This window comes from Numenius arquata, chromosome 26 (genome assembly GCF_964106895.1).
Source record: "Numenius arquata chromosome 26, bNumArq3.hap1.1, whole genome shotgun sequence".
NCBI classification, from domain to species: domain Eukaryota; kingdom Metazoa; phylum Chordata; class Aves; order Charadriiformes; family Scolopacidae; genus Numenius; species Numenius arquata.
The window spans coordinates 5,217,587-5,229,331 of record NC_133601.1 but is presented as its reverse complement, the minus strand read 5'-3'; the positions used below and the strand labels follow the sequence as shown (position 1 = coordinate 5,229,331).

The following is an 11,745-nucleotide window of genomic DNA, read 5'->3' as shown; positions in this document are numbered from 1 at the left end:
CCGCTGTCCATCTAGGATGCTTTTTATTTAAAGACAAGTTGTTTTAAAAGGAGGGATTTAGTTTTACAGAGGTGAACTTGTAAGTAGGCCTACATATTCACAGTCTACAAATTTACAATAACAAGCTCTTTTTACATCACTGTGTGGCTGCAGAACAGGTGCTTTGTTCCCAAAAAGTTCTATGTGAAAAAGAAACAAACCCAAGGTTTCAATATACTACTAATAATTGAAGACCACAAGAGAAGAATGAGGGAATAGTCACAGTATTCCCATCATGAAAAGAATTCAAAATGCCATCAGCTTTATCTGTAAATGATAATTTGCTAATTATCAAATCAAAAAGGAGTGATAAAAGTGGGTGAGTCATGAGGCTGTAAAGGGGACCCAGGCTGCTGGCCATGTGTGTTTGTACATCTGTCTTAGGTAATCAAGAAAAAAATAATTTTTCTCTTCAATTCTAGGTGCCATTGATGCTAACGATACTTAAAAAAGCAACCCTAATGTCCCAGCTGGATTCCTGAGCACTTTTGTGATTCCTGGAGGTGCTGCTGTTGTTGAAGTAAGAAATTGTCCTTAGTCCTTGGCCTGTCATCCCAGAAGCATCCGCTTGGGTGCTGCATGCAAGTCCTTGACATTCTGGAAACGATGGGGATTGGCAAGAACACCACTTCGAAATCGGTGGAGGCAGGAGGCTCAACAGAAGGCAAATACGAGGATGAATCTAAACATCCCACCTTTTTCACCCTGCCTGTAAGTAACACGTTGGGGTGCTGCATCCTCCAGCTCAGTGTGAATCAGCAAATAAGGCTTTGTTCCAATCATGCTCTACAAACCCTTTATTTCCACAAGTAGTAAAAACTCTTTTGCCGCTTGTTTATGTATAAACATGGTCAATTATGTTGTTTGTAGTTATTTCACTTCTGCCTCCAAAGCAGTGCTGTTTGCAGGACGTGCAATTCCCTGGGCTGTTTGTGATTGGAAAAATTAACTGTCCTAGTGCAGAAGGCACCAACCCCCCAACGTCCCGAGTTACTCGACTAAGAGTAGCAGGCGACAGCAAGGAAACATTTGATTTTCAGTTTTATCTTTGTTTCACGTGTCTGCCTCTTGAAGAACTCTTCCAGTCGCTCTGCTGCTGGTCCCCCCACCCTCAGCAGACACTGCCCAGGCCTTGAGGAGCTCTATGGGATGGCTTTCGCGTTTCTGCATATTCCCAGCCATGCCATTACAGAGGTGATTGCTTGCCGTGCTTGTGGTGTGTTCTGACACAATGGCAAAGGCAGATGTGAGGGGAGAAAACGGAATGACGTTATTGCAGAGAAAATGTTTATTTTAAGACCTTGTGTGTCTCGTTTTATTTTTAAGGTCGTGATAAATGGTGGAGCAACATCCAGTGGTGATCAGGATACAGAAGACACAGAGTTGATGGCCATCTATACTACAGAAAATGGCATAGCAGAAAAGGTATGTAGTGATTTCCTTCTAGTTTGGAACTCATTCTTGCTTTTTCAGTTCTATTATTTGTCCGCACTAGTGTTACGTGGCTGAGAGACTTTCTTTCTCTCCTCAAACATGCTGACTTGCAGGTTCAGATCAGGCTTGGGGGAGTTTTGTCCTCATGACTCTTCTGGTCACACATTTCAATTGCAGAACTTGGAGAATGACTCAGCAAATGTTAGAAGCAGTTATGCACTTTGACCTGCCGCTGAAATTCATAATATGCAATTTTTTGATTTCTTCATTTCCATTGGCCTTTTGCATGGTTCCCCTGATAAGGTCATTTTGTTCTGTTTTTCGGTGCTTAACTTTTTCTGCATTTAGTCCAGTGAACTGGTGGTACTGAGCACCTTCAAAAGTGGGGTCTTTCCCAATTTCTTCCAAGCTCCAACCTCATAATTTTAATTTTTCTAGTCCTTTTTCCGAGTAGGGAGCTGCTTATTATTATTGAGTGACAGCTTTATGTATGAATTTCAGGTCATTCGTAAAAACCCTTGAACATTTTTCCTTAGGATAACGATGATTCTATGTTAGCTGTTCAGGAAGACCCAGTTGAAGCTGCAAAGGAGACCAATTTGGTTGTGTTTTTTCCAGTTTTTTTCTCAATTCCATCATTCCCCAAGCCTGCTCAATAATAATAATAATCATCATCATCATCATCTTGCAAGCAGAGACAGTGTGCATCTGAGCTTTTGTTTGAAATAAGGAAGAGGATTACAGTAAATCTGAACAGCATCTTTTTCTGAAATGTTTGTCTAATTGGCTTTGTGCTTAAACCTTATCTCCAAAAAGCCTCAATTTGACCAAATTTTTGAAACGTCCTAATTGAAACAAGAACAGAGCTCTCTTGGTTCCAAGCAACAGCATCATGATGCTCATTTCTTCCAGGCTGTAACATCTGTTGGGGCAAGGATGGGGTATCAAAGGGTGTAGTTAAGGTTTTCTAACTTGGAGGTAAAAATTCACTTCTGAATTTGAGATTTTTAAAATACACCCTGAACAGGTGATTCTGGCAGAGCTCCTCTAGTGTCACAGTTTAGAAGAATGTTTTGAGTGCCACGATGTGCCTACGTATCCTCTGTCTCTGAGAGATAGCCTGCCTGTGTGTCTCAAATACAGTTCTACTACCATCTTGATCATGCTGATATTTTAATGGACAAATTTTGGCAACTGTTGACATGCATATGTCTGTGATGGCTGGTTTTTGGAGCGTGCTCAGACTAGCGTGGAGAGAGACAATCTGATAAAAGCCTTGAGCAAAAGGCGTTGGGATGGAATTGTGCAACTAAGATTAGCGATCTCTAGACATTAAAGCATGTCTTCATGGCCTGTTTTTACCAAATAAATATTTTTCTCCCTTCTACTTCGTCCACGTGATCAAAACTGTACATGATGGATGACAATTCATCTTAAAGAGACCATGAGCTTTTAATCAACCAAATCTGCTTGAGTTAAAGCTTTTCTGTGGCTTACAAAGAATGAGCAGTGAAAGGAGGGGCCGTAGCAATTAACAGCCTCGTGTATTAAGATAGTATTTCTGGTAATCTAGGCAAACCGCCTGCTTTTCACTTAAAATAAGTGTGTGCTTAAGGCATGTTTGTTGTTGGCTTTCCATTCCTATTGAGAGATCGTTCCCCAAAAAAGCAAACAGAAAACCTTGAATAAAAAGCCTTTAACAAAGAGGACTGCAATGCACTTAATTGCTGGAGGATGCCCAATGCTTACATTGCCTCACAAGGTTTGTTAGCTGAAACAATAAACTATTAGTCCAGATGAGAAATAACTGTATTGCTGCATCCCTATAAAATAAACAATACTATGTTGCTTATTGCTTAATAGAATTAATTTGAAGATGTTGTCGGCTCTTTATTTAAGGTATTTCTCTAAAGGCCTTATTCCCTGCAGTTAATCAGTTTTCTTTTGGTCCTTCCCACTAGTACTTGGTAACAACCTTCATTTTGCATGGTTATTGGTGTTGCTTCTTTGGATTTTGGGGTGGGTTTTTTTTCCCCCAATATTTTTGCACCACCTTTATCTCTGTCTCTCTTTTTTTTTTTTTTTTCACCTTTATATGTAGTTTTTCTGTGCTTTTTTTTTTTTCTTTTTTGTGTTGTCCCACCTTTGGCCAATTAAAAAATTAAAAAGAATTAGTCTCTGATGGGTATCTCATTCGAGAAGGTGGAGTTCATTCCCGGCAGTGCCCTGCAGCGTACCGTGGCACACTTGGCATGCACCAGCACACAGTCAGTGTATTAAACCAGCAGGCACACGCTCCAGGTACGAAAGGGCCAGTGACTACCCAGTGACTTACTGGCAGGGTAGCCAGACCTCGCCCTACTCCTCAAATTCCTCTTTGTTCAGTCTTGGTCTCTTGTGTGCCAGTTCCCTTTAGCCATTATCTGCTAAAGCTTTGAAGGTGGAAGTTTTGTCTTCCAAAGCAGACAAAGTCTGGCTTTTGGAAGAGATGAGGAGTATCTTGGATTTATATTTTGTTTTATCCAACCACTTTGCTGTGTAGGACAGACATTGCTATGACAATTATGCCTTAAAGTTTGAAATTCTTCTGAAAAGGGGAGCTTAACTTGGTTAGCAGTTGTCCATCTGTGGCCAAGGAGAGCTTTCTACAGGCCATGGACGAGTTGACTTGTTCCTAGGCCTGGTGCCTGCCAATCTTTTTGTTCTTTGCAGACAAGTGTAGGTATAAATGTAATAAAAGGCTCTGAAAGAACTAATAAACTTGCTGCATGTGCCATGGTCTTCCTGGTAGAAACAGGTCATCGTTTCTGATTGTTGCTGCCCAAAGAAGGCGGGGAATAGGTATAGCGTAATGTAATAAATGGGCAGGTGGAAAAGTTACGGAATGTACTTGATGCAGCCTCATTGGGGCTATGAAGAAAAATCAGTGTTTGGCACTAAGTGGAACATTTAGGTAGCTACTGGATATTGTTCTGGCAAAGTCAGAAAAGCTAGAAAAGAGGCAGAAAGATGGGTTTTCAAAAGGAAGGGGCCAAAACAGAGCCACCGATCTGCACAAATCCTATACTGGATTTTTAGAGAACCTGGTATCCTGCATGGGAACATCATGAGCTTTGAAAATGCCATTTCTGTCCCTCCTTGGGAGGAGTAATGCGGGTTGCTCAGTGCAGGGTGATGGATGGTTTATCTCTTCACACTGCAGTCGGGTGAGGAACTATCCCCAGTTTGTTCCCCTAAATCTGTGCTGCTCTTTGGGTGACTCAACAACCTAACACTTGTTGGACAAGTTGGACACTCAACTAACGTTGATGTGGTTCATGAAGCAAACAGTTAATTTCTCCTGATGCTTCTCTTCCTACCTCATGGGCAGATGTTGTAACCACTCTTACTCTTCCTTCATGACCCCTGCCTCTCTAAGTGTGTGATGACCTCTTTGGCAAAATGTTGAACAAACAGGCAGTATCACTGGTGAGCAAAGTTCTCAGGTGGAGCCTATGTTGTAGTGAAATCGAGGGGAGGGGAGGTGAGGGGAGGCAATCATACACACACTTTTTAACGAATTACTTATGTGTGTGTGTAGTCTCTGGGGAAAGGTTAACAAAACTGCTTTATAAGAACAGGAAATACCACAGGAACTTCTCTGGGTGAATCTTTGTTTTCCTGAGCAAGTTCTTGGAAGAAGCCTCTAGTGATGATCAATGTCCTGATGTTTGTCTGTAACTACGTTGGCTGTTGAGTCCTCCTCCTTCTGCCTGTCTTTGGCTCAGCAGCTTTGAGCCCTGCCTTGGATCTACACGTCATTGACGTGAGGATGTACGTGGTTTTTATAAGTTCCAGTTAGAGACAGGACATATACACATTTACTGCTGCTCAGTGCTCTCCTTCCAGCACAAGGTGAAGCTCTAAAACTCAAGTTCCTAATTTTTTTTATTTGTTGTTTTTGAGAGAATTGGGTCAGGAGAGCGGTCTTTCATTTTTCAGTCAGTGAAAAAATGACATTAGTGCTGCAAATCGGCAAGATGAGTTGTGCGGCGAAGAATTTCCCTTATTCCTCTGGTTAGGACCTATACCTTATTTAAACTAATCCTGATGAACAGATTGCTCGGTGCTTGACATCATTTAAAAGAGCCTTCTGAAATTAGCATATCTATATTTTGCTTTTCCATTGTAACACCCTCGACCTTTCCGTAGCGATGTGGTTATTTACACTCCCTGAATTTGAATTAACCCAGTGGCGTTTGTTTTCCCAACAGCAATCAGAGGTAAGAGGGGGAAGTACCACGGGACGGTCTGGCTTCCCTGACCTTGTAGATGATAAACCAAATGGAGATTATCTAAGCAGAATCTGTGCATGTGTTGTGATTTTTTGGAAGAAGTAAAGACCATTTGAGGCAGTCACGAGTCTGGCAAAGTTCCCGGTCTTTGTGTAAGGCTACTTCACATGAGTTTGTTATGTTCTAGTGTGGATTAGGTCAGAACAGTAGTTATATAAGGTATTTTTTGGATAATTGAGCTGAAATGATAAAATCTGATACTTCCTCCTGCCTTTGTTGTTGGCGTTTGGGCTTTGGAGCGTTGTGGTTTTGTTTCTTTGGAATTTCAAAACCAGAGCGTTTGAATGAAACGATCCCACTTAGTTGTAAAGAAGAAATGATTGAGCTGAATCTTGTTTTACTGGAAAATCTGCAGGGATTTTGATATGTGTGTGTGTGTGTGTGCGCGGTCAGTTGTCTCTTAGGATACATGGTCAGCCAGAATTGTGGTCTCGCTAAAATTCCGGCAGGTTTGGAGGAAGTCCGGTTGACTAATAGAAATTGGCCGGGGATGTATTCAGTTATAATGTTTGGTGTTTTTCTTGACTGCTTGCATGTGGGGTGAAAGGAAAAATAATAAATCTTGTGGCTAAAAAAAGTAAACCAGGATTGAAATTGAGTAAGAATTAAGTGGGGAAGCAATTAGCATGATAAGGAACTCGCTTGTCTGTGATTTTGGTCTCTTATGCAAGGACAGCCATTCTACTGGGAATATACCCGCTCTTGACTCTTATGTGTAGTTCCGATTCTTCCTTTCTTATTTTTTTTTTTTTTATTTTATAAACAGTTCTGTTGTGATAATCCCATTTTTTGGGCACCTTTTGGCTGCTGGATCAGTTGTATCATAAACAATTGTTGTGTTAGTATAAACGAGCAGGGAATGGTTTATAGAAGTGAATGTGTTTGTCCAAGTTCAGTGGCTACAGCCTGAGATGAGCTCATTGTTGGAGGTAAAAGCCTTAAAAAATGTAACATATCAGCATTGCTTGGGAGTATTATCCCAGCCTTGGAGTATCTGGGAATCATCTGATAGCTGGAATTCAGTTTATTCATGTGTAACAGTAACCTACTGTTGTCCTTTGTGTCCTCCTCCACTTTTTCCCCCTCCCCACCTCTCTGCCCTCCCTGTCCATGCAGAGCTCTCTGGCAGAGACACTGGACAGCAGCGGCAGTTTGGATGCACAGAGAACTGACATGATTTACACTATCGAAGACGTTCCTCCTTGGTATCTCTGCATATTTTTGGGGTTACAGGTATGTTTCAAAACAGTGATAATATTTTTCTCTGTAACTTTTAAGGGGTTTTAGCATTTCCTGTGTGGTTCATTGCATTTGTGTATGTGATAATTTTATTCTTCCCACGCTCTCACATGTTTGAAGAAAGTGTTAAGATAGTTTCTTCTGAAGTTGATTGCAAAGATCACTGTGTTGACAATGACATATATTATTGTTTGCTGGTTTAGGCATTTGTGAGAGTGACTTCAATATTTAGTCTCCTAAGCAGCTGTTAATAAATAAGTGAGCAAACACTAAGTGGTAAGCTTCAAAAAGTGACATTTGGCACCTGTGGAATTCAAGATAGAGAGAGAGAATGGTTTAGTCCTGAAATCGAAATCTTGAATATTAAAGCTGCTGCTGTAGCCATTTCAATTCTGCAAGCTTGATAGCATCATCCTGGACCTGTGGGCTCACCAGTAAGGGGCGGGAAAATTCTGCTCTCCTTGGAGTGAGAGCGTGTGGTTGCTGCCGTGGGCAGGACTGTAGTGATGAGCTGGGCCCTGCTGCCAGCGCAGCCACTCGCTTGTGTGAAGCAGAACAGCTCGTTACATCTCCTTTCTTTCTCGAATGGTAATAATATCTGTCCCACAGGAATGCTGAGAATTTGTTAATATCTGTAAAGTATGTTGAGATCTCCAAACAAATACATTCCAGAGCATCCTTTTTATTTCTGCCTTTCCTCAAGGACAGGCAGTTCTGTAGGGATTATATTTTTACTTGCATTGTTGAATATGGTGACTCTTGTTTGTTTGCTTAATGTATTTGAATTGAAAAAGAATTAGTGAGTACCTAGTTCTGGTGCTTGTGAGCTTATTTGGAGCCTAGTTTGTGTGTGCTCTAACTTCATTTGTGAGCTAATGGTTTTTCACATGGTTGAAAGTGAATGGAGTTATTTATCTGCTTTTCTGAGTTGGAAGCTGTTTCCAGCACAGTTACCTAGATACCTCCTCATGGAGAACAGCAGCTGTGCAGCTATGTAAATAACCTAGTTTATCCCACAGAAATAGCCAGCATTAGCAACAGGCTAGTGGTGGCTCAACATGGAAGGAGAATACTCAAAGAAATGCTTAGAACCAGGAGGTGGGAGTTTTGGTGGATAATTCAAATGCTAAAAAATATCCAATGAAAAAGAAAAGATGGACATAAATTTATTTACTTATTAATATTGGCTGCAGTATTAACAAACCATTTTTCTCTTCACAGCATTACTTAACGTGTTTCAGTGGAACTATAGCAGTGCCCTTTTTGCTAGCTGATGCCATGTGTGTTGGATTTGACCAGTGGGCTACCAGCCAGTTGATTGGGACCATTTTCTTCTGCGTGGGCATCACTACGTTGTTACAAACAACTTTTGGGTGCAGGTGAGATTTGGGATTTAATTCTAGTTGTTGAGATGGTGATAAGCCTAGACATTTGTTGGGATGTCCAGGATGCAGTCCAAGGTAGTTAGTCTGTTTTCAAAGGATAAACATGAAACACAAGATAATAGGTCACATACAGGCCAGTTTGGGAAAGCTTTTGGAACGCTGCTCCCGAAAAAAGGTGGATCTGAAATCAGAGAGGGCATTCCGAGGGTAAGAAAACACAGCAGGGGCAGGGAGAGGGAAAAGAGAGAGGAAATCCATGAGGACAGAGAAGGTGGAAGTGTATCTGGGGGAAAGGAAAAACTCACACACCTTGGTCAAGAGGAATTACTTTTCATTTTTTTATTAGTTTATTGAATGATGCTATTATTCTTGCCAAGATTTAGGTGGTTGTGATTAGTCCTACAGCAGATTTTCCGGGCACAAGCACACAGTGCTTGTCAAATTAAAAAGGTAGGGAAAACCCATGAGGGTAGTTTTTTATTCTCTGAAATGTCTCTGTTGTCTTCCAGTACAAACAAATCATTTGGTTTTATTTGTTAGTTGCTCTCAGCTGCAGAGAACGATCCTTCCTTGAGTTGGGAAGAAGCACACACGTTAGTGTAGCCTTTGGTCTGCTTTCCTTAGGAGGAGGCAAGAGACCAATTCAGGTGTTGGCAAATACTTGTAAAAACCTGGTGTTGGTAAGGACAGGATGTTGTAAGTTTTAATAACGTGAAGATAAATCTTTTTTTTTTTTTTCTAAATGCATGTTCTACAGTAAACACTGCAGAGAGATGTTTGACATATTTACTTAAACTTTTGTTGACTCTGCCTGTGAGAACCAGGAATAGCTAAAACCTGCAGAGTTATTTCTGCATCCTCTTGAATAAACCAAGGGTGATAAGTAAAACCAGAAGAAAAGTGCATATTTTAAGAATATGTCCTCATATGGTTACTTGAATGATTCATGGGTCATTTAGTTCAATTTAAGAACAATATGAGCTGAAATCTTGCATTCCAACAGAAAGTGGACAAACACCCCCCTACATTTTTAGAGATTTATGTAAGAAACAGAATCTTCGGGTGGAAAAATTATCCCAATAGGGTGCAGAAGGCAAGCCTGTAGTAGATCACTTGCGGTTGTAGGTCAGCTTTTCATCTAAAAATTGCCCAAATATTTCAGGTTTTCCAATGTAATCTTTAGTTGCTATTAAAATAGCTTTCATGTCTTTTTTCCTTTGAAAAAAAGCCTTCCCTTTATTTTTTTTATTATGCCTTATTAAACTTATAAAATCACTCCACTGTTTTGTATGAAAAGTTCGTTCTGATGACAACACAGCATAATGAAAATTGTTGAAAATTTTCTTTCCCCAATGTATTTTCTTTTAGTCAAGGCTACGTGCAGTTAATAATCATATTTTCTGCTTCATTGGCTCTCTGTGCTCGTAGGGGAGCTTGCCTTAGCTGTAATCGTAAATTTTCATCTACCTCGGTGAAAGGAGGCAGAGGAGCAGAGTTGTGCCCTCTTTTAATGGGAGTGATGTATTTTTTTCCCCATCTTCTATTTGTGTGCTTTATGTAGGGAGTCCAGGGATTGTTGACCTAGGCAGGAACTGGAAGATAATGTCTTTTATTGTTCAACTTTGAGTGTCTCCTCCCTGGATTTACTGCAGTTTTTAAAAATCTTCCAATTTTGTAAAAGTGCAGAGTTGTGGATGGAAAGGAAGTCAAAGGGGAGCTTGGTTTTCCTGTGCTTCTACCAGCTTTCTTCTGCTGCCTCAAACTTAGCAGAAAACCCTTTGGTTTCGTGCTTCCCGAGTCTTGTATCTCTTCACAGAACTAATGTTTCTCACCATGTTTTGTTTTTTTCCCTAAATAATCTTGGGCTCTCTCTCTTTATTACTTACTAAAGAGTGATCTGGGGCTCTGACAGAAACCAGTGTGGTCCCGTCAATGTGAAATGCTCGGTTCCTTCTCTATAATCCCACCTCTGCCCTCTGTGGTGGCTTGTTTTTTCCTCCTTTTCAGTGGTTTCCACTTGCCACATGTTTTTATACTGAAGAGGCAATTTTGGGGGGTCTTAAAATGAGCAAACCTGTATTTAAGGAGAAAATTTCCACGGTTGAATGTTTTATAACTATTTAACATGTGATTCTGGCTTTATATAAGGGTGGGAGTGGGATATAGCAGCGATGTTCTCTAAATGAGATTTTAAAGTATTTATTGGCAAGTCTGTCAACTGCAAAGTATTTCAGCAAATAAAGCCACCACGGTTTCAAAAGGTCAAATTCCATGGTTTAAAGGTCCTTAAAGATGGATGTAGCTCAATTATGAGGTGGAGTTGTGGTCAATTTGATACCCATGCTAATTTTAGGAATTCAAGCTATTTATTAGATTATGTAATAAGCCAAAAGATTTGGCAAGGATTCAGAGTAATTAGTGTGACTGAGACAATCAAATACCGCTTTAATATACCTAAACGTTTTTAGATCTGTTGCTGTGCCCATCGCTACATTGGCTGAGCATTCTTACATCTGGGTGAAACGTTAAGATAATGAAGGCATTTCCAGATGACTTTAACTGCATAAAAAGCTCTGTCTACGCAGGGGCTGCTGCCAAAATTGAGCAACTTCCCGATTTAGACCTGAAATTAAAATGATAGCCCCGTCATGAGCTGATGGTACTTTTTCCAGCTGGTACTGAATGCCTGGCTTAGCAACGGGAAAGGTGTTTCGTAAGTCGTGTTCCAAACTGCAGCCCTCTCTTCTGAAAGAGGCTGCTCACAGTTGGCTGATTTTGAGTAATAAGGTTGTTTTTTTTTTTTAAAAAAGACTTTTTCTTTCTGCTTAGGAAAAAAAAGAAAGGCAATATTTTGAGCCTGCTGGCCCTTTTGGTAGATATTCCAGGTTAAGTGTCTCGTTTAAAGGTTAAGTGGATGGCTAAGTGAGCCGTGCTAAGACCGTATTATTGGATACGTGTGCGGGGTATTTGATGGGATACAAAACTCACAATCTGGACCCAAGTCTCAGTACAACTGACTTCATCACTGGAGAATGTTTTTGCAATGCATATTTACAAAAACACTGGCGGGGGGGATGGACAGAGTGTAGGTGGGATAGAGGAGTAACAGGTTGTTACAGGTATGGCATATTTTGCCCTGGGCACCAGCTTGCTCACTTTGCTTAATGAACCTTGACAAATAAGGTGAATCATTCACTCGTACCCACCAACCCTTTCTTCACCAAAGATAAAGCGTTGATTTTTTTTTTGCTTGAAGAAACTTAGAAGGGAGATGCCTGCCGGTCGGCTGGGCTCAGATGGCTCATGTATTGTGT

At 40.7% G+C, this 11,745-nt stretch overlaps 1 protein-coding gene across 1 annotated transcript in view; it reads left to right on the top strand.

Moving 5' to 3' along the window:
* The first annotated feature begins 618 nt into the window (after window positions 1-618).
* SLC23A2 (solute carrier family 23 member 2) overlaps window positions 619-11,745 on the top strand; it is a 28,130-nt gene continuing 17,003 nt past the window's right edge. Inside the window, exons 1-4 of the mRNA XM_074164209.1 lie at window positions 619-750; window positions 1,366-1,464; window positions 6,924-7,040; window positions 8,268-8,425. Of these exons, the coding sequence (XP_074020310.1) occupies window positions 619-750; window positions 1,366-1,464; window positions 6,924-7,040; window positions 8,268-8,425 (506 nt within the window). The remainder of the gene's footprint in view (window positions 751-1,365; window positions 1,465-6,923; window positions 7,041-8,267; window positions 8,426-11,745) is intronic.